This window comes from Aquarana catesbeiana, linkage group LG05, assembly GCF_042186555.1.
Source record: "Aquarana catesbeiana isolate 2022-GZ linkage group LG05, ASM4218655v1, whole genome shotgun sequence".
Classification (NCBI taxonomy): domain Eukaryota; kingdom Metazoa; phylum Chordata; class Amphibia; order Anura; family Ranidae; genus Aquarana; species Aquarana catesbeiana.
This window is the reverse complement of record NC_133328.1, coordinates 494,020,608-494,041,814: the sequence shown is the minus strand read 5'-3', so window position 1 is coordinate 494,041,814 and position 21,207 is coordinate 494,020,608. Positions and strand designations below refer to the sequence as shown.

At 44.8% G+C, this 21,207-nt stretch overlaps 1 protein-coding gene across 1 annotated transcript in view; it reads right to left on the bottom strand.

Moving 5' to 3' along the window:
- LOC141146060 (meprin A subunit beta-like) overlaps positions 1–21,207 on the bottom strand; it is a 183,547-nt gene that overhangs the window by 30,210 nt on the left and 132,130 nt on the right. The window contains exon 8 of the mRNA XM_073632822.1: positions 12,086–12,526. Coding sequence (XP_073488923.1) covers positions 12,086–12,526 — 441 coding nt within the window. The remainder of the gene's footprint in view (positions 1–12,085; positions 12,527–21,207) is intronic.

Below are 21,207 nucleotides of genomic sequence, written 5' to 3'. Positions count from 1 at the left end.
TAAAGGAAGTCTGATTTATAACCAGAGCAAAGGCAATACACAGTACGCTCTTACCTAAAACAACCAATCTGATTTCATTTTTTTCCGAATAGGGTAGAAAACTTTTGATTACACTTACATAAACTGAAATTCCAGCTTACACTTAACTAGCCTAGTTGGTTGTAAGCTGGAATTCCTCTCAAATTATTGTAGCACCCTGATGTTTAGGCAGGGTTGCTATCAAATTTAGTTTAGTTGCCCTGGCTAATTGTTAGGAGATCAATTGATTTTCCCCTAATTCTGGAATTGCTGCTTTTCTCTCTTCTGTCACTAGGTGGCATTGTAGCTGGTAACATTAGATAAGACAAGGGCATTGCAAGGACAGAATAGAAATGAATAGGGTATCTCAGCCAATGGGCAGGGATCTTATTGGGTCCCTTGGCCTGCTGGGAGAGTCAGGTGATTGGGGTTCTGTGCCACCTGGATGGCTGTCTGGATGGACATGTTTTGTAGTGCCCCGGCTGCTAGGCCAGAAACCTAAGGCCTATCCCGGGGACATCTGGCTGCTAGGCTGTCTGAGGGCCTATCCAAAGCAGAAAAGCAGTGTAAGGTTGGTACTGAGATTACCATTGCATGGGGACCTGTGTTCAGAAGTGTGGTGCCTTGCACCATGGCCTGGCTGCTTGTTACCTGATTGCAGCCATGCCTCCTGTCCCTGGAGTTGTCCCTGAGAAGAAGGAAAACTGCTGTGAAATGTTGTTCTACCTTGAGTGAAAATATATTGATGGACTTTGAAGTTTCAAGGACACTGGGGTGTTTAGTAGAATAAGCTGTGGCAAAAAGGGGCAAATTCTCACCTTACACTTTGAATAGTGGACTGTCCAGTATACCAGGATTGTTTTTCATATACTGGCCAGCAGGTGGCATGAGCAGTGCCAACCTGAGTGAACTCTTATTCACATTATGTTTTTATCTGATAGGAAATGTTGAGAACGTTTCTGTAGGATGGCTGTGGAAGGGGCTGGCATCCTCGGATGAGGATGGGGTCCACTTTCATTTATATGTGTGTTCAGATATAGAGATCATTGTAGTTTAGATATATTATAGGGTATATTTACATTGCTATGCTGTCCTCGGCTGAGGGCAATTAACAGTTACTCAAGATTCACTTATGTATATATTGCACTGTGTTATCGTAGGAATAGGATGCATTTCTCTGCTGTCTGTTTTTTTCTCTTTCAGGTGTTCCTGCACCCATTGCGTTTTCCTTGGACAAGGAGAGACAGTGATTTATACTTGGCTAGCACTAATAACCTTTTGTATTTTTTTTTTTTGTATATAGTAGATAGACAGTTAAGATATAGGCATTTTTTCCCTTAACTATTGTATTGTATATAAAATTGTATATAATGTCTGTGATTTATTTGCCCTTGTGTGAACTGCCACTTGCTCATGTATATGTTATGCATATTTACTTCATGTGGTACGCCACATGTATTGTTTGTATTATTATTCCTTTCCTCGTTCCCCTACCCATCCCAGTTTTTGCCAGGACATTCGCTATCAGGCTTGAGAGCTCAAATTATTTTTCTGCAAACTCTGTGATGTTGTTTTCCTAGGCAAAGGGAGGATGTAGCACCCTGATGTTTAGGCAGGGTTGCTATCAAATTTAGTTGCCAGGCAATAGTTGCCCTGGCCAATTGTTAGGAGATCAATTGTTTTCCCCTAATTGTGTAAATTAGCCTTTCTCTCTTCTGTCCCTAAGTGGCATTGTGTGGTTATTTTGTTGGGATGGAGTCAGGTGATCTGGGTTCTGTGCCACCTAGACGGCTGTCTGGATGGACGTGTGTTGTAGTGTCCCCTGGGCTGCTAGGCCAGAAACCTAAGACCTATTCCGGGGACATCTGGCTGCTAGGCTGTCTGAGGGCCTATCCAGAAGCAGGAAAGCAGTGTAGGGTTGGGACTGCGGGCTTGTAGTCCAACCAGAAGTAACAGTTCCACTGGGCGGGGAATCAGTTGTGGTTGGAGGCACAGAGGGGGAGCTGTTGCCACTAAGGAACCATTCACCTTGTTACCGGAGACTACTGTGAGTAAGCTGAGGCCAGTATCAGAGCAGACTTCTCGCCAGCTGGGGACGATGAAGAAGTGGGAAAACTTCAGCAAGTGCCAAGTCAGGGACCCAGCGGGACAGCAGAGGTGAAGCTTGAAAAGTATCTGTGAGTGCCAAGCCAGGGACCCAGCAGGAAAGGGGTGACGCTTGAGGAAGATACTGAGTGCTAAAGTGGAAGAGCTCAGGGGATCCAGTGGCCAGTGGATCTAAAGTCTAGTGAGAGAGGCTGGGAGCTTGTTGAGTGAAGACCCACAGTGAGTGAGTGTGGGGAAAGGAGAACTTTCCGTGTTGCAAATAGTTGAATAACATTACCGTTAGTAACTGCTACAAGATTTTTGCCATAAGAGACAGTGGTCCTACCTATACAGAAGTGGTGTCCAGCTAGAGGCCTTCACCTGTATATCTGTCTACCTATGGAAGTCTCGGGGGTCTGCTAATTATCTTTGCAACTACCTAAGGGTGTCCTGGTCCTAACCCTCTCTCCCACAGTTCTGTTTAAGAGCCAATAAATCTCTTTGCATTCAAAAAGTGTCTGGCGCCCACCTGTTCATCTTGCATTACACCCACCATGCCTTGTAACCCACTCTAAACTGAAGGATGTCGGCTCTCCCTAACTCTGGAGGTAACCGTAAGGCTCAAAGAGGCCCGGGACTTTGCTACATTATTATGACCAACAGTGCTATATTTCCTTTGCTCCAGTACTTACAAAATATTACATATAGCTAAAAGAGGTACCATGACATAGAATAATTACATTTCCGATTGCGATACCCAGATGCAATACCCAGATGCAATTTACAAGCAATCTGAAAATTTCCCTCTTGTAACAACAATTTGATTATTCATAAGTATAAAGTGATTGTGGCAGAGTAGTGTTAAAATAGAAAAATTGGAAAAACTGACTGGCAACTCCCATTGTGCTATACTAAGTAGAGATAAGTTAGCACCATGTATGATTCTTAAGGAAGAGTAAATCTGGCATGCATATTCTGTGGATGTGCATGTCTGATTGAAAAAAAGAAAATTTTAAGGAATAATATTAATACAATAATAATATTTATTAATTAATATTTGATAATATGATTTATAATGCCATTCAAATGAGCCTGCACTTTGGCCATTCAGGGAAAAGCAAGAAATGCAGTTATTGTCTACCCTGCTACAGTGGGGACGGAAAGTATTCAGACCCCCTTAAATTTTTCACTCTGTTATATTGCAGCCATTTGCTAAAATCATTTAAGTTCATTTTTTTCCTTTATTAATGTACACACAGCACCCCATATTGACAGAAAAACACAGAATTGTTGACATTTTTGCAGATTTATTAAAAAAGAAAAACTGAAATATCACATGGTCCTAAGTATTCAGACCCTTTGCTGTGACACTCATATATTTAACTCAGGTGCTGTCCATTTCTTCTGATCATCCTTCAGATGGTTCTACACCTGCATTTGAGTCCAGCTGTGTTTGATTATACTGATGGGACTTGATTAGGAAAGCCACACACCTTTCTATATAAGACCTTACAGCTCACAGTGCATGTCAGAGCAAATGAGAATCGTGAGGTCAAAGGAACTGCCTGGAGAGCTCAGAGACAGAATTATGGCAAGGCACAGATCTGGCCAAGGTTACAAAAAAATTTCTGCTGCACTTAAGGTTCCTAAGAGCACAGTGGCCTCTATAATCCTTAAATGGAAGACGTTTGGGACGACCAGAACCCTTCCTAGAGCTGGCCGTCCAAACTGAGCTGTCGGGGGAGAACAGCCTTGGTGAGAGAGGTAAAGAAGAACCCAAAGATCACTGTGGCTGAGCTCCAGAGATGCAGTCGGTAGATGGGAGAAAGTTGTAGAAAGTCAACCATCACTGCAGCCCTCCACCAGTCGGGGCTTTATGGCAGAGTGGCCCGACGGAAGCCTCTCCTCAGTGCAAGACACATAAAAGCCTGCATGAAGTTTGCTAAAAAAACACCTGAAGGACTCCAAGATGGTGAGAAATAAGATTCTCTGGTCTGATGAGACCAAGATAGAACTTTTTGGCCTTAATTCTAAGCGGTATGTGTGGAGAAAACCAGGCACTGCTCATCAACTGTCCAATACAGTCCCAACAGTGAAGCATGGTGGTGGCAACATCATGCTGTGGGGGTGTTTTTCAGCTGCAGGGACAGGACAACTGGTTGCAATCGAGGGAAAGATGAATGCGGCCAAGTTCAGGGATATCCTGGACAAAAACCTTTTTACCATCCAACCTGACAGAACTGGAGAGGATCTGCAAGGAGAAATGGCAGAGGATCCCCAAATCTAGGTGTGAAAAACGTGTTGCATCTTTCCCAAAAAGACTCATGGCTGTATTAGATCAAAAGGGTGCTTCTAATAAATACTGAGCAAAGGGTCTGAATACTTAGGACCATATGATATTTCAGTTTTTCTTTTTTAACCACTTGCCGACCGGGCCATTGCCGAAAGACGGCAACAGTACGGTTGGCTAGTTCTGAGTGGACGTCCGTGGGACATCATACCAGAATGTTGCTCCCGCGCGCCCCCTGGGGCGCGCACCCGGGAACATTCGTGACCGCCGGGTCCTGCATCACGGATCACGGTAAATAGCCGCTGATCGCGGCCGTTTACCACGTGATCGTTCCGTCAAATGACGGAGCGATCACTTGTAAACAAACCGGCGTCACGTCATGACGCTGGTTCCTCCCTCCCCTCTCTGTATCGATCGGTACAGTGCGAGGAGAGAGGGGGAGAGGGGGAGAGATGGCAGCAGCGCTGTGGGCTGGATGTTTAATGTCCACAGCACTGCTCAATGTAAATAATGGCAATACTCTGCAACACTGCAATACTGCAATACTCTGCAACACTGTGCAATACTCTGCAACACTGTGCAATACTCTGCAACACTGCGCAATACTCTGCAACACTGCGCAATACTCTGCAACACTGTGCAATACTCTGCAATACTCTGCAACACTGTGCAATACTCTGCAACACTGTGCAACACTGTGCAATACTCTGCAACACTGTGCAATACTCTGCAACACTGTGCAATACTCTGCCAATACTCTGCAACACTGCAAAACTCTGCCAATACTATACCAATACTCGCCAATACTCGCCAATACTCTACCAATACTCACCAATACTCTACCAATACTCGCCAATACTCGCCAATACTCTGCAATAAATTTTAACAGAAACAAAGAATTTTTTTTTTTTTTTAATCGAATTTTCAGTCTTTTTTGATTTATAGCGCAAAAAATAAAAAACCCAGCGGTGATTAAATACCACCAAAAGAAAGCTCTATTTGTGTGAAAAAAAAGGACAAAAATTTCATATGGGTACAGTGTTGCATGACTGAGTAATTGTCATTCAAAGTGTGAGAGCACCAAAAGCTGAAATTGGTCTAGTTAGGAAGGGGGTTTAAGTGCCCAATTGTCAAGTGGTTAATAAATCTGCAAAAATGTCAACAATTCTGTGTTTTTCTGTAATATGGGGTGCTGTGTGTACATTGATGAGGAAAAAATGAACTTAAATGATTTTAGCAAATGGTTGCAATATAACAAAGAGTGAAAAATTTAAGGGGGTCTGAATACTTTCTGTCCCCACTGTATATTGACCATTACCCCCAGCACTGTGTTCAGCCAACTCCAGTGAAGATAAATGCCTGTTACTTACGTGTATTGGAAGCATGTGACCATTTGCCCTTCTTTCCACAAAACAGTGCTGGGTGCCTTAGTGGCCAACTGCCAGACCCCTGCGCTGTCATGTGCAGGCAAGGAGAGTCCTTAATTCTATGTATGCAATTAGTCTTCTCTTTGCTGCTGTGGGTAAGCAAAATTTAGAAATATAGGCAGCTATTAGGTTTGGCAATTAGGTGAACCTGTGCTTTGTGCAGTATGGGCAAAAGACAGGTTTATGTTTTAAAGCATAACTAAACCCAAAAACAAAAATTTAATATGGTAGCTTACCAGTCCTTAGATATGGTAGCTGCATTCGTTTTAATATTTCAGTCTAAAACTTTTTCAATAAGTACAGAAAATACCTGTTGATCTTGCCAGAAGTGCAGTGTCCTTGTCACTTCCTGAGAACTAAACTAAAATCAAAACCCTGTAATGAAAATGCAGGAAGGAACACATAGTTATAATCCACCTTGGGAAACAACCATGGCTCCCTATGTACATATAGTAGAGTGGGGTGGGCGTAGTACCCAGGACCTGAAAGAGTGTTATTTACAGGATTACCAGGTGAAAATAATGGGAGAAGCCTGAAAACAGCAAATGCAATCACCACAACTAAGGACAGTTAAGCTGCAATATATTAAATCTTTGTTTTGTGGTTTAGCTACGTTTAAGTTAGGGCAGCTGTAGCCATATCCAGAGGAAGCAGCAAGATATGGAAAACTGAAACAAAAACATATTCCTTAGTCTGAAAACTATCGAGACATACTCTGGAGCAAAAACAGGATTTTTAAAACAGCTTACCTGTAAAATCCTTTTCTTTTAGGTACATCAGGGGACACAGAGCCATAGTAATTACTATGTGGGTTATAGGCCACCTTCAGGTGATGGACACTGGCACGCCCTAAATTAAAAAGTGCACTCCCTATATAACCCCTCCCACTACTGGGAGTATTCAGTTTTGTAGCCAAGCAATACACTTGTATACCAAGAAGGGAGGGACCTCTGTGTCCCCTGATGAACCTCAAAGAAAAGGATTTTACAGGTAAGCTGTTTTAAAAATCCTGTTTTCTTTTCATACATCAGGGGACACAGAGCCATAGTAATTACTATGTGAGATGTCCCATAGCAATGGCAACTGAAGGGAGGGAGACGCAATAAAAAGGTAGGGCATTAAGAGGCCAGAGGACTTATACTACAGCCTGCAGTACACTATGCCCAAAGGCAATATCCTCATGACCTTTTACATCGATTTGATAGAATCTGGTAAATGTATGGACTGAAGACCAAGTTGCGGCCTTGCAGATCTGAGCCATAGAGGCCTGGTAACGCACCGCCCATGTAGCACTAACAGCCCTGGTGGAAAGTGTTTTAACATGAAAAGGAAGAACCTTCTTCCTCAGACCCTAAGATTGAACAATCACTTGACTAATCCATTTGGAAATAGTAGATTTCGACGCTGCTTGTCCTCTTTTAGGACCTTCTGGCAGCACAAACAAAATATCTGTTTTTGCGAATCTGAGCGTTTTCCTAACCGCTCTTACTACATCAAGGGAATGTAGTGCCTTCTTTTCCTTAGATCGAGACTCTGGGAAAAAAGGCAGAATAATATCTTGGTTTAATGAGAACCGGTCATCACTTTCAGCAGAAATTTAGGATGAGGCTGCAGTACCACCTTATCCTATGCATGATTAAAAATATGGCTCTTTACAAGACAGAGCCGCCAATTCCGATCTTCTTGGCAGAAGATATGACAACCAAAAAGACTATTTTTCTTTAAATGACCTAACAGAATTTCCTGTATAGGTTTAAAAGGCTGATTCTGTAAAACCGACAAGACTAAAATTCAAATCCCAATGATTTAGAAGTGCCCCGACAGGGGGATTAATTCTTGTTACCCCCTGAATAAAAATACGCACCAGAGAGTGAGAAGCAAGAGGCCGTTGAAAAAATATTGATCATACTCAGGGCCAGGTTCATTTCTAATCCCATATGCAGGAATTCAAGAATCCTACCTATGACATACTTCCTGGGGTGCGCCTTCCAGATTCTAAAGTAAATGACTCTGGAGGCCGGCTTCCTAGCATTAATCAAAGTAGGAGATAACCCACAATCCTTTAGAATGTGGGTTTCAATAGAAAAAAACGCTAAATTTAGGGTTTGTAAGGTAGAATGGAATACCGGACCTTGAGCTAGAAGGTCTGGCCATAATGGCAGGGTTCAAGGGACTTCTACTGCCCTCTTTATGATCTCGGCAAACCAAGATCTCCTGGGCCACCCTAGGACCACCTGAATCTGGACGCGAACAGATCTATGTCCGGAATACCCCACTCTTGACATATCGAGAGAAAGATGTCGGGGTGAAGGGACCATTGTCTCGGAAACAATAGTTGGCGACTCAATAGTCCGCCTGCCAATTCTCTATCCCTGGAATGGACATTGCTGATAGACAAGGTATGTTGCTCTCTGCCCAAGCCAGAATATGATTCGCTTCTTTTTTGGACTGCACGACTTCTTGTGCCCCCTCGGTGATTGATGCAAGCCATAGCCGTGGCGTTGTCGGATTGATTCCTGACAGGACAATTCCGCAGCTTGAGCGTCTAGAACTCCAGGGCCAGATGTACTGCCCTAACTTCTAGAACGTTGATGGACAGGGTCCTTTCTGGTCCTTGGACCATTTCCCCTGGACAGAAGCTTCTTTCAGGACTGTTTGCCAACCTAAAAGGCTGGCATCCGTTGTTTACCATTTTCCAGGATACTGGTAAAAAAAGAATTTCCCCTTTTGGAGGTTGCTGACATTAACCCCCAACTGAGGCTCAAACACACCTGGGGGGATAAGAGCATTGGAAAAAAACCAAAGCCTGAACCTTCTTGTTCCAGACTGACAGAATAGCGTTTGTAGCAGTCTTGAATGAAACTGCACATAAGGAACGGCCTCGAAGGAGGCCACCATTTTCCTTAACAATTTCATGCACATCCGAATGGAAGATTTCTCTTTGCTTTGAACCTTAATGGAACCAATTCTTGCCTGGGGTAGGAATACCTTCTTTATACGGTATCTATGACTAGCCCCAAGAACTGTAATCTCCTTGATGGTTTTAAGGAGGATTTTTCTAGGTTGAGTATTCAACCTAGGCATTCCAGGTACTTACAGCAGCGATTAAACTTTGGTTTAGACCAGAGACTGATTGATCTACCAAAAGCAGAGCATCTAAATAGTCTAGGACCGTTATGCCCTGGGCCGATAACCTGACTAAGGGAGGTGTCAGGATTTTTGTGAATGCCCGTGATGCAGTGGCTAGACCAAATGGCAGAACCACAAACTGAAAATGGCCATTTTCTACTTCGAAGTGTAGAAATTTCTGATGAGCGGGAAATTTTGGTACGTGGAGATATGCATCTTTTGATATCAATTGATGCCAGAATTCTCCTCCTTGCAAAATGGAGACCACCGATCGGATTGACTCCATGCGAAAGGACCAGATATTGAAGTACTGGTTCAGATCTTTGAGATCTAAAATGGGTCTTACCTCCCCGTTTGGTTTTGGAACCGTAAGAATAAAAAGGTTTCAATAAAACCCTGAACTCTGTTCCTCTAAGGGAACCTCTGATAACACCTCTTGAGATAAAAGATGATCCAGAGCTAAAAAGAGAGACTTCTTTCCTCTGGATTTCTGCAAACATTTGACTTTAGAAAACGAGGAAACGGGAACTCTAGTTTGTAACCTAGAGAAACTGAGGAAGCCCATCTGTCCTGACATTGTTCCTGCCAGATCTGAAAATTGCAGAAGCCTCCCCCCCCCCCCACCCAAGCGAGCAGGGGTGCTCCTTCATAAGGAAGCCTTAACATTTTGCTTTGTCAGGCTTTCTGCCCCTAGACCTCTTCTGGCCCTGGGACTGTCCCTGAGGTCTACCTCTTGAGCTTGACGGTGAAGGCCGTCAAGACTGCCTAGGGGCAGATGCCCCTGGTACTGAGAGGAAGCATGCTAAAAGGAGAAATGTTTGATCTTCTTCTTTTACTGGCGAAAGAGAACTTTTCCCATTAGAAATCCTTTGGATACATTTATCCAGATCGTCTCCAATAACCGTTCACAATGAAAAGGGAAACTGGCTAGGAGTTTTTACATGGTGCTTCGGCTGACCAATTTACCAGCCACAGGACTCTGTGTGTATGTACTAGTCCCAGCATAAGCCGTGAGGCTTGAATGATACAATTTATCATCGCATCCACCGTAAAACATAGTGCATCTGATACGCCAGCCCATTGCTGGGCCTGCTGATCAGGAAGATTCTTAATTGTCTCTACAAACTGATCCTTTATGGACTGAGATACCCCATTTGCCGTAAGAAATTCGACTGCGCTACTGAACATGCCAGAGACATATTGTTCTTAAGCAGAAGTTTCAACTCCTTATAGAATTCTTCCTCCATAGATACAACTTTTTGAAGGAAAAAACAGTTTATCCAGGTGTTCCCGAGGTGATTGCAGCCTTAATTGCTGCTTTTTTTTAACCTCCCATCTGAATATATCAGCTTTATTAGCCATGAATAAATAGGAAAAGCGTCCCCAGACGGGGAAGGTTAGTGATCCCAACCAGAGGTGGGCTCATCACTAGACTCCACTACAGGCAGCAAAAGGGTTAAACTAACCAATCTAGTGAGGGAGTGTACCAGAAATGTGAGAGTACTCCCTCCATACTAGGATCCTCAGAAGAGGATATATTAGTATTTTCCAGGTCTCTTTGGAAGACCTTCCTGATCCCCTGCCCCTTGTACCTCAAAATGAGGGTCCTGAGCACTGGATGGGGATCTGCTATGATTGACCCACTATGGAAAGTGATCATAGCATCAAATCTTCTTTTCCACTAGAAATGGTAGAAGAAAAAACCTCCTGTGTGATATATATACAGGGGCTGAAGTGTTCAGCGCTGCTGCAACACCAGTCCCCCCTGACGGCTCATTCTGACCGACCACATCACTCTCAGAGGAGGAAGACATTCTTTTGGACATGGATTTAGGTTGTAGTAAAACACTCGGACCCTTAGAACCCTTTGTGGATTTCCTGGTTCCTCTTCCACTCATAGCCTTAATGTACAAAAAACAGAGGCGACACCAAAAAGAATGCATACACTGCTAGGTTATAGTCCAGCCATGTAATGCTGCTATTAATGCCCAGCCTAAAGCAATAATAATGTGTGAAGGGAAATGCCTGTGTCACCAAACCTGAAACAATGCCACCTCTTTGCTCTTGTGTCCCTCCACAGCCAGCAGCAGCACACAGTGTGCTTTTAAACACTTCCTCCACGTGTTCCTGGCGTCTGAGAACGCCAATGCTGTTAGACCCCCCCCACGTTTCCTATGGCTCTGCCCTCTTTTCAAAAAAGGGCGGGATTTCCAGCGCAAGCGGCGGACTACAGGTACCCTCGGACCTAAAGCCAGACCGGCGAGGGGGGGTAAAAAAGCCGCCAGGCGGCCGCAGCGGTTTTTTTTTTTTTTCTTTTAAAAATCCCAGCATAGGGACTACTAACGGGGAGACAATTCACCCCTTTCTTACCGGAGGATCTGCTGTTTTGGCCAGAGGAGAAGGAGGAAGTGTTCGGCTCCTGACACAGCGACTGTTTCAAGCATGAGGTGGTGAGTGCTCAACACAGCCCCCAGTGGTAACACATAGGCATGACAACATTATTCAGTTAAAGGAGACTTTACATGAAAAAATTTCATTAAAAAATCTCCACTTACCTTTTCCCCGTCGCAGGGTTATCTATGGTAAAACCATCAGACCCAATCTTCACCCTTCACGGTGGGCTTCGTAAAACTTTCAGGAACAGGGGAACCTTGAGGTATCCCATAATCCTGGACCTGCAACAGCACCCTGCCAGTAAAACTTTATTGGCCTTACTACCAAAAGTACTGGATCCCAGTGTCCAGCTCTCTAGAAAGAGAAGCATTTGCAAGCAAAAAAACTTGTTTCTTCGGATACGAGGCCCGGGTACCATTCAACCTGGTCTAAAAGACACTTTGAATTGATCCGTCAGCATGGCTAGCCCCAGCAAGGATTGTTCCAGCGGAGCTCAGCACAGCACATCTTTACTCGTGACCAACACCTTAGACACTGGCGAAAAAACTGAATACTCCCAGTAGTGGGAGGGGTTATATAGGGAGTGCACTTTTTAATTTAGGGCGTGCCAGTGTCCATCACCTGAAGGTGGCCTATAACCCACATAGTAATTACTATGGCTCTGTGTCCCCTGATGTATGAAAATAAACCTATTTTGCTTGGTTATTACCCTGCCCTACTTCTTTCTGAGTCATAAACTTACATATGGTTCGATCAGTTGTAATGCTCTTCATACTTGTCACTCGCTGCTTAGCATCTGCGTTCTGGTCTAGGAACTCTACTGTCACTTGTCTCCAAAGGCAGGGCCATTGAAGAGTTTTATCATTGGCTCCTGATATCAGAAACAGAAATGTTGCAAGGTTGAAAGGAGAGTCTTTAGAAGCGTAGCCATATAATCCAATCTGAAAGGCATAGCCATCTTTAGAGTAGAAGGGTGGACTGTACATATATGCATTATTTAGTTGTGAGAAGTTTCTGATATGCCAAGTATTTTGTGGGCATTCTGTTTCAGATAAGTTGATGTCATCAATAGAGAAACCACCACTGGAATTTCCACTTCCTTTAAATCCTTTAAATACAAATCTGAACGTATTTGTCGCAGCTAATGAAGTATAGTGGATCCGCCAGTAATCAGCAGGATTACCTGCAAATTGCAATAAACAATGTTCATTATCAATTTTCTCAAACAAGTACTGTCCAATCGTAACAACCAAGTCAATGCGAGAATGTGATACATGTAAGCGCACCAGTGTTTCTCCACAGGATAGATCCACAGTTGTCTAATCTTGGCTGGAGATGCTATTCTCACCCAAGCTCTCTTTTAAATATCTTTTGGAGTCATCTGAAAATTCTCCTATTCTGGAAGTTCAAAAGCTTGTGCACCAACTCACCTCAGTGGATTTAGGTCACCATCTTGCCAAAGTTACCCAAATTAGAAAAATAGATCTCTCTCTATCACCCGGAGGAAAAATTTATGGATACTTAGCTTTCATGGATGTTTTTTTTTTCTACTAAACATCCTATCAGGATATGCTGGCCCCATCTAGTTTAGTTTAAGTTGGGATCTGTGCCATAACTTTCTAATGGGGAAATTCAAAAGAGGTAACTTTCTTAAGACAGCATATGTATTCCACCTCCCACACCAACTTCACCTCTATAGTGATGAGGAGGTCTACAGGACCAGATATATACACCTCTTTCCCCCCTCTAATTCTACTTTTCCCATTGACTTTCCCTTCCCTATATATGGCCACTATTCCCTAATACCGAGAGCTTCATATCTTAGCCTGTACAAACCTAGCCCTTTAAACTTAAAAATGGAATCGAATGGCACTTGTGCAAGATGCCAATATCATGTGCCAATTCAAAACAGCTTTTCACCAATATAAGTAAAAAAGGTGTTTGTAGTCAAAGTTCTTAACTATGCACAAGAGACTCTGTAAAAATGCACTCTGGGAAACTCAAAGCGCAGTTTCTGTCTCAGTCTGGCATATTTGCAATGCGCATTATTTTCCTTTTATTTTTTTATTTTATCATCCCTCTCCTCCAGGAAGTAATTTAGCACTCCTGTAGCATAATCTGCAGGCCTCACCCTTTGACTGGAAATAGCACACCTTGCTATGACAGAAACTAGTATATTCATTTCTCTACTCACACATTGCATAATTATGTTGCTGCATAATGGTGTCATCTACTCAAGGTCCCCTCACCTCCCCAATCCATGGTGTGCAGGCAGTGAGTAGATGATGTGCTTTAACCTTTAGCAGCCAATCGGTGATCATTAATGATGTGCACTAACCTCTTGCAACCAATCATTGAGCGGTAAGCATATGCAGTAACCTCTAGCAACCAATCAGTGATCAGTAATAATGTGCAGTAACCTCTAGCAACCAATTAGTGAGTGATAAGGATGTCCAGGAATCTCTAGCAAACAATCAGTGAGCAGTATTGATATACAGTAATCGCTAGCAACCAATCAACAAGCAGTCATGTGCTGTAACCTCTAGCAAATAATAAGTGAGTCATAATGTGTGCTGTAACCTCTAGCAGCCAGTCAGTGAGAGGTAATGATACACTGTAACCTCTGGCAAGCAATCGCTGCCTGATCTGATTCAGTAAACTGATTTTGAGTCTATTTGCTATTTATAGTATGTCTCAGAGCATGTGGAAAACGAAATTGCTTGGAAGGAGGGGGCCCAAGAAAATATTTGCTCGTGGTCAAATCAATATTAAAGACATATACATACCATATGCCTCATCTCTTCTGGGAAACCCTAATTACTCTCTGTGCTGGCCCAGCAACAGTGTTCCTTCCCTCCCCTACATAGCCTTTAATGTAGCTGTTTGGGGCAAGGGGGAGCAAAGAGGTTTATAGAGCTTAAAGGGGTTGTTATTTTAAAAATAACAAGCGTGTCATACTTACCTCCACTGTGCAGTTCGTTTTGGCCCCAATCCTCTACTTCTGGGGTCCCCCGGCGGCGCTGGTAACTCCTCCCCGCATTGAGTGTCCACGTAGGAGAAGGCTCTCCTAAGGTAGACACCTGTGCGGGCACGCTCCCGAGTCCTGCATCTGTGCACATTCACACAGAATTCAGGACTCGGCCCTGCCCCCCGGCGCCCGTGTCATTGGATTTGATTGACAGCAGCGGGAGCCAATGGCTGCTCTGCTATCAATCTATCCAATCAAGAATCGAGACAACAGGCAGAGAGGAAGAGCGCGTCTCCGCAGAGGGAACAAACAGGGTCAGGTGAGTAAAATGGGGGGGGCTAGGGGGCCGGTCAGTGTCAGATGTTTTTTCACCTTAATGCATAGGATGCATTAAGGTGAAAAAGCACAAGAGTTTACAACCCCTTTAACTTGAGAGACCGCTCTCAGTCTGCTAGGGCTGCTGACATCCAAGATGGCAGTGCTCAGCAGCATTCTCAGAGATGTCTACACAAGGAAGGCTTTTACAGGTAAATTACATACAAGTTCTTTACATTTTGTTTGCACATACTGTATAATTTAATGAAAAGATTTTTGTTACAATGAATGGTCTGGTTAAAGCGGTAGTAAACCACATTAAAAAAAAAAAAAAAATATATAGGCACAGGGCAGTTTTTAAGTCATAATGTGCTGGTATGCATAGCATACCAGCACATAGTGACAGACTTACCTGAAAGCAAAGCACTCCAGCGGCTCACTGTCATTGCAGAAGGTGCTTCCATCTTCACCCGGTCTTCTTTCTGGGTTCACGGGCTTTGGGGATATGAATGGCCAAGCCGGAAAAAGTTTGCTGTTTAAGGCACGGCTCTGAAGGAATGGCACAGAAATGCTGTTCCTTCATAGCGCAAATGCGCCGGTGATGTCACCGGCTGAATCTAAAGAAAATATCTCCTAAACAGTGCACATTTAGGAGATATTTACTGTACCTATAGGTAAGCCTTATTATAGGTTTACCTATAGGTAAACATCATACATGGGAGTTTATTCCCACTTTAAAGGAACTCTTTAAATAAAAAATCCATGATGGTTTTCCCACTCTCTGGAAACAAATTGTGGAAACATGTATAATTCTAGCAGGACTGTAAGCAGAAAACAGGATTAGACCAAACATGTTTAATAATAGGCAAATGAAAATTTTGCAATGCCTGCATAGTAGTTGTATTGAGAAAGGCAAAGATACTACTCTGGTTTGGATTAGTGGAAATTCTTGCCCTTAATATTTAGATTGTAGCTGTATCGAAAAAGGTTTTTCTCCAGCTATTATTTATGGTCGAAGCCCTTCAACCGGGATGGATGTTTACCACATAAACACGCCACAAGACTTACAACATGAAATGGACCTGAAGTGTGCCCTGGTCTGCTGGTTGTTATACCAAAAAAGGGGGCAAGATTCAGGTAGGCGTGAAAGCTCTTTATTGGTTTAGTGTTATTTAATGAGCAAGTTTGGTAAATGCTTGTGACATTTCTACCTGAGGATTCGGGATGTACCGGGCAAAGCAGGCGGATTTTCAACTGGCTAATCTCCTGATGATATGGTCTGAAACCCCATGCTGATATGCGGCCAAGGCTGCTCCAATTCGGAAAGAGTGCCCAAAGTACGGACTGAGGTCAAGGCCAAAGTTGCACAGGAGGATACCTGACGTGCTTGATGAACTGGCAGCCACTCAAGGGGTTGGTCGGGAAAGGTAGTAGGGGACTAGAGTTCGACTGGCTGGGTAGGAGCGACAGTAGGTGGTCGAGTATCACTACTGGGCACCAGATGTTGTTTGTCTTGAATAGGTGGATGTCGACCCCAGGGCCAGATCGCTGGATGTTGGATACTGCGAGGTGGAGAATGAAAATGATCTTGGAAGCGAGCCAGGTGACATCTAAACCAGGGATTAGGAGTATCTCTGGAGGCCATGGCCCTGCAAACCAATGATGGCCAAAAATTGCAGTGAAGTCTGAGGAGGCTGCGGCATCCCTTACTACCTGCGGTGATAGAGGTGATACTAATGGTATAAACATGGGTATGCCATTCCAACTAGTAAGGAACTCATGCCATATAGACAAAACCGCTACTGCTGCTGTGTCTAGACTAAGGATTTGATCGGGGTCCTGTGTCTGAGAGAGGAAGACCAAGAGGCGCAAAATAAAAGATCATCCCTGGGGAATAATTCTTATTGTGAAGTTGAGCATTCCTAAGGGGGATTGAAGCTGTTTCTTAGTACACTCCTGTGCACGGGTAAAGACATGAAGAACCAACCTGGTAGGGGTCAGTTTGTCAGGGGGCAGGCTGGCCTGCATGGAGCGAGTGTCAAGGTTAACCCCAAGTAAGGTGATAGAGTGTGCTGGGCCTTTGACTTTGTGTTCTGCTATCGGCACATTGAGATTCACAAACACCACTCTTAACCTATCTAACCTATCTAATCGAACAGCACGCCAGGCTGTTCGATTAGCAGGAAGTCATCCAGATAATGAATGACCATCTGGCACTGGGCTTGTTGCAACAGTGAGGGATTGTACGAAGATGTCAAAGAGCCCTGGGCTGCTTTTAGAGCCGAAGGTCAATTTAGTGGCAAAGTAATATGATTCTTTCCATTTAATGCCGTGCCAGCACCAGGGAGAAGGTTGGATGGGTAGAAGCTTAAATGCGTCTGATATGTCAGCTTTAGAGAGCCAGGGGCCTGTGCCTATTTTGATAATGGCCTGAATCGCCATGTCGACTGAAGCATATTTCAGGGAGAATTGCTCTGAAGTAATTAAGGAATTCAAACTTGGGATGTGCGAAGAATGAGGCGCAGACAGGTCTTACACCAAATAAAGTTTATTTGAAAACTTGCCCTTGACAATCCCAATAGGGCTAACTCTCCAGATGGTGAAAGGAGGCTGTGCGAAGTGGTCAATGATGAAGACTCGGTCAAGTTTGGTCTGTAACAGATGGTCTATGGCCTGTTCGTCGATGGCCGCTGAGCAGAGATTCCTGCACTCATGAGTCGTGTGGGGTAGTATGATGAGGCCCGGTATGGAATCCTGCTGTAAATCCTTGGATAAGGAAGGCAGCCAGTGTAAGAGCGGGGTGTGAGATGAGGTAAAACCCCTAGCCATAGGGCGTCTACATGGCCTAGTCAGGACGTTTTCTGCTGCATGATCTGGCATAGGGTTTTAGGATGTGCTCTACGACATATGGCATATATAGGGAGCATCCAGCATTGGTTGTAGTTGCACCATCCAAAATTAAAGTTATTGCAGATGGATGCTCACCCTATTGACAGAATAGGGCGTCCGAACTTGTCCACCTGGGGCGACTGAGCTGGGGCCAGCAAGCCCTGACCTGTACCGGAGGTGGAGGGGAGACTGAGAGGGCGTCTAACTGCTATGTTGGCGCACCAGTTAGCGGTGTGGGAGGAGGACTGGCAGATAGCACAGAGTGGTGAGCGTAGGCCGGCAAAGTGGCGGCAGAACAACTCTGTGTCAATGAGGCTCCAATCCATGCCCGCTTGGAACTGCGTGAACCTGGCTGCCGCTTTGGCCGAGAATGAACGGTGGTAATCATAAAATGAGAACCCCTGTATTTATAGCCCAGGTTCACCACCATGTGGAGATATAAGTCCAGCTCTTCCCTCCTGCTGGTGCTGGCTGAGCACAGGACATCCCTCATCATCCCAAAGGTCAAAGCAAACTGTAATAGTTAGTTTGCGGGGTCTTTGGCCTTGAGGACCACTGATACGTCTCCCCAGGCATATGATTTATTCTCTGGCAGATTGTGAACCAAAATGAGGAGGTAAGCAAGGTTGACTTCCTTGCCATCCAAAATGTCCTTCCTGATGCTGGCTGGGAAGATAGTAGAACTCTTCCCTCTCATACCTGCCGGAGAGAGTGTCGGGACCGGGACTTTGACCGAGTCAGGGATGGCCACGGCCGGGCTGTCACTCTGGCTTGGATGTCAGTGACTGCGGTGGACAATGATGACACCATGGTGTGAAGCTGAGAAATGGCCGAGGATATGGACTGAAGAGACGCCTGCTGGGTGCTGGGCCCGTCTGTCGCTGGCGGTGGGAAGAGGAGCCTGAAGAGCTCGGCTTTCCTGGCTGTAGCGGGGAAGGGCACGCCCCTGCGCCTTAGTTCCCTCCTGCTGGGGCTGGCTGAGCACAGGACATCCCTTATCATCCCAAAGGTCAAAGCAAACTCTGTAATAGTTAGTTTGCGGGGTCTTTGGACTTGAGGACCACTGATACGTCTCCCCAGGCATATGATTTATTCTCTGGCAGATTGTGAACCAAAATGAGGAGGTAAGCAAGGTTGACTTCCTTGCCGTCCAAAATGTCCTTCCTGATGCTGGCTGGGAAGATAGTAGAACTCTTCCCTGTCATACCTGCCGGAGAGAGTGTCTGGACCGGGACTTCGACCGAGTCAGGGATGGCCACGGCCGGGCTGTCACTCTGGCTTGGATGTCAGTGACTGCGGTGGACAATGATGACACCATGGTGTGAAGCTGAGAAATGGCTGAGGATATGGACTGAAGAGATGCTTGCTGGGTGCTGGGCCCGTCTGTCGCTGGCGGTGGGAAGAGGAGCCTGAAGAGCTCGGCTTTCCTGGCTGTAGCGGGGAAGGGAACGCCCCTGCGCCTTAGTTCCGCTGGTAACTTGGGGATGGACCATCCCCTAAGGGACTGCACGCTGCCACTCTCTGAAACCAGAGAGGGTGACAGAGGGGCAGATGTGAGGTCTTCGCTGCTGGCCTGTGACATGGCTCTGGCTGACTTATGCCCTAGTTGCAAAGTCCTGGTTTTTGAGGTCAAAAGCTCAGTCGACCGGAACCTGTAGTGGGGGCAACACGAAAGTCCAGGTTTTTTTATGTGTCTTGTCTATGTGCACTTTTTTTTTTTTTACCTGGGGGAATAATGTCCAACCTGGTGCAATATGGAACTACCTGAACGCGACTGACCTAGAGGAGAAATGACAGACGGACAACGGTGAGTGGCTCAATCACATGCCATTTAGAGGTGAATGAGTGGCCGGGTCATGCGACTTTGAGATGCATTTATGGTGACTCCAAGGGAAACCTTGTCGGGAGGCGAACAATGGCAAACTAATTGAAACCATGAATGGAATTTGAAGGAAAACGGCTTTGAGAACAGTTGGTCTGAAGATATGCGGGCTGATGTGCCGTGTTGCAATTGGATTCGAACTGGACAGTAAGGTGAGCCATACTGTGGGGTGTCCGTGGGTGACTTGACGAATCACACAGCGATCTGAATTAAAAGTGAATCGTTGAGTCTCTGAGGCGACTGACATCGAACAACGGTAGAGCGTATGCGACGGAATGAAAGAAACTAAAAATACACAAATGACCCAACACGAAGTGACTGCATTACCTAAGGAGAACATGACAGACAATATACGAAATAAGACCACTGACTGACTAGCTCAAAAAAAGAGAAAATTGGGACTTTATATGAAGCATGCGATAACATGGATAGCAAGTATGACAAGTAACTTATAATAGTATAACCACTATATATCAAGGTAAACAAAGCATAATTTGTATATAAAGCAAATTGATTTAGCATAATAAATAGTAATACATGATAATAACAGACTCATTTGATCCATGTGAGTAAAAAGTAAAGCCATACATCAGGTTATCAGCATAATACAATATGAGTTTGTAAGATGTTCATGCGGTGTAAACACGTAATTAGCATCAAACTGCTTGACGTGTTTCGTGGAAGAACTCCACTCATCAGGAGCAGATGCATTGTAAAAATCTAGAGAGGGTAATAAATAATGGTAGCTATCACTGGGTCTCAGCATTGAAGAGGGGGTAAAAAGAAAGAAAAGAAAGTAGTGGAAAGAAACCCACCCTGCTATGGATTAAGTTGGAGTCTGGGTAAGTGGTGATGAGGGCCAAAGGACTGCCAGGGTACTCCTCAGTCTCAGGAGCTGAGGTGGTATATCCCAAGGCATATGCTGGCAGACCATCAGGGAACAATTAATCAGGAAAAATGGTGTCCCGTGAAAGAGGGGTGATATAACATCACCATAAACCTATGTAGTTAAATGAATTAACCCCTTTCCGCCGAGCGTACACAAATGTGCGTACTCGGCTTTCCGGGGTTATACCGGGATGATGCCCGCAGCTGCAGGCATCATCCCGGTACCATGTTGTAGAGCGGGCGATTGGCTATCCATGTATAACAACCGATGCGGCTAAAAGCCAATCGGCTGTTATACCAGAGGAGCGGGAGGGGTCGTCCCCCCTCCCGCTGCCTCCCGCTGCTCTTACCGGGCCTCACGATCCACCGGGAGGCCCGATCGATGATCCGGCAGCTGCTGACAGTCTGGAACGAAGCCGCGTATGGCTTCGTTCCAGCCTTCTAATTAAAAACGCGGAAGCGACATCATGACGTCACTTCCCGTTTACTCGGCTGCCAATGGCGCCGGTTTTAAAAAAATATACAGTGTTCAGAATCGCCATTTTCGGCGATCTGAATACTGTGAAGTGCAAAGGAGGGATCGGGGTCTTTTAGGCACCAGTTTTGGGCATCAGTTCTCAAAAAGGATATCGGGGAAATGGAGAAAGTGCAGAGACGGGCAACCAAACTGATAAGAGGCATGGAGGAGCTCATCTATAAGGAAAGATTGGTGGAACTGAATTTATTCACTCTTGAGAAGAGGAGAATAAGGGGGGATATGATCAACATGTTCAAATATATAAGGGGTCCATATAGTGAACTTGGTGTTGAGTTATTCTCTTTACGGTCAACCCAGAGGACATGGGGGCACTCTTTACGTCTAGAGGAAAAGAGATTTCATCTCCAAATACGCAAAGGTTTCTTCACAGTAAGAGCTGTGAAA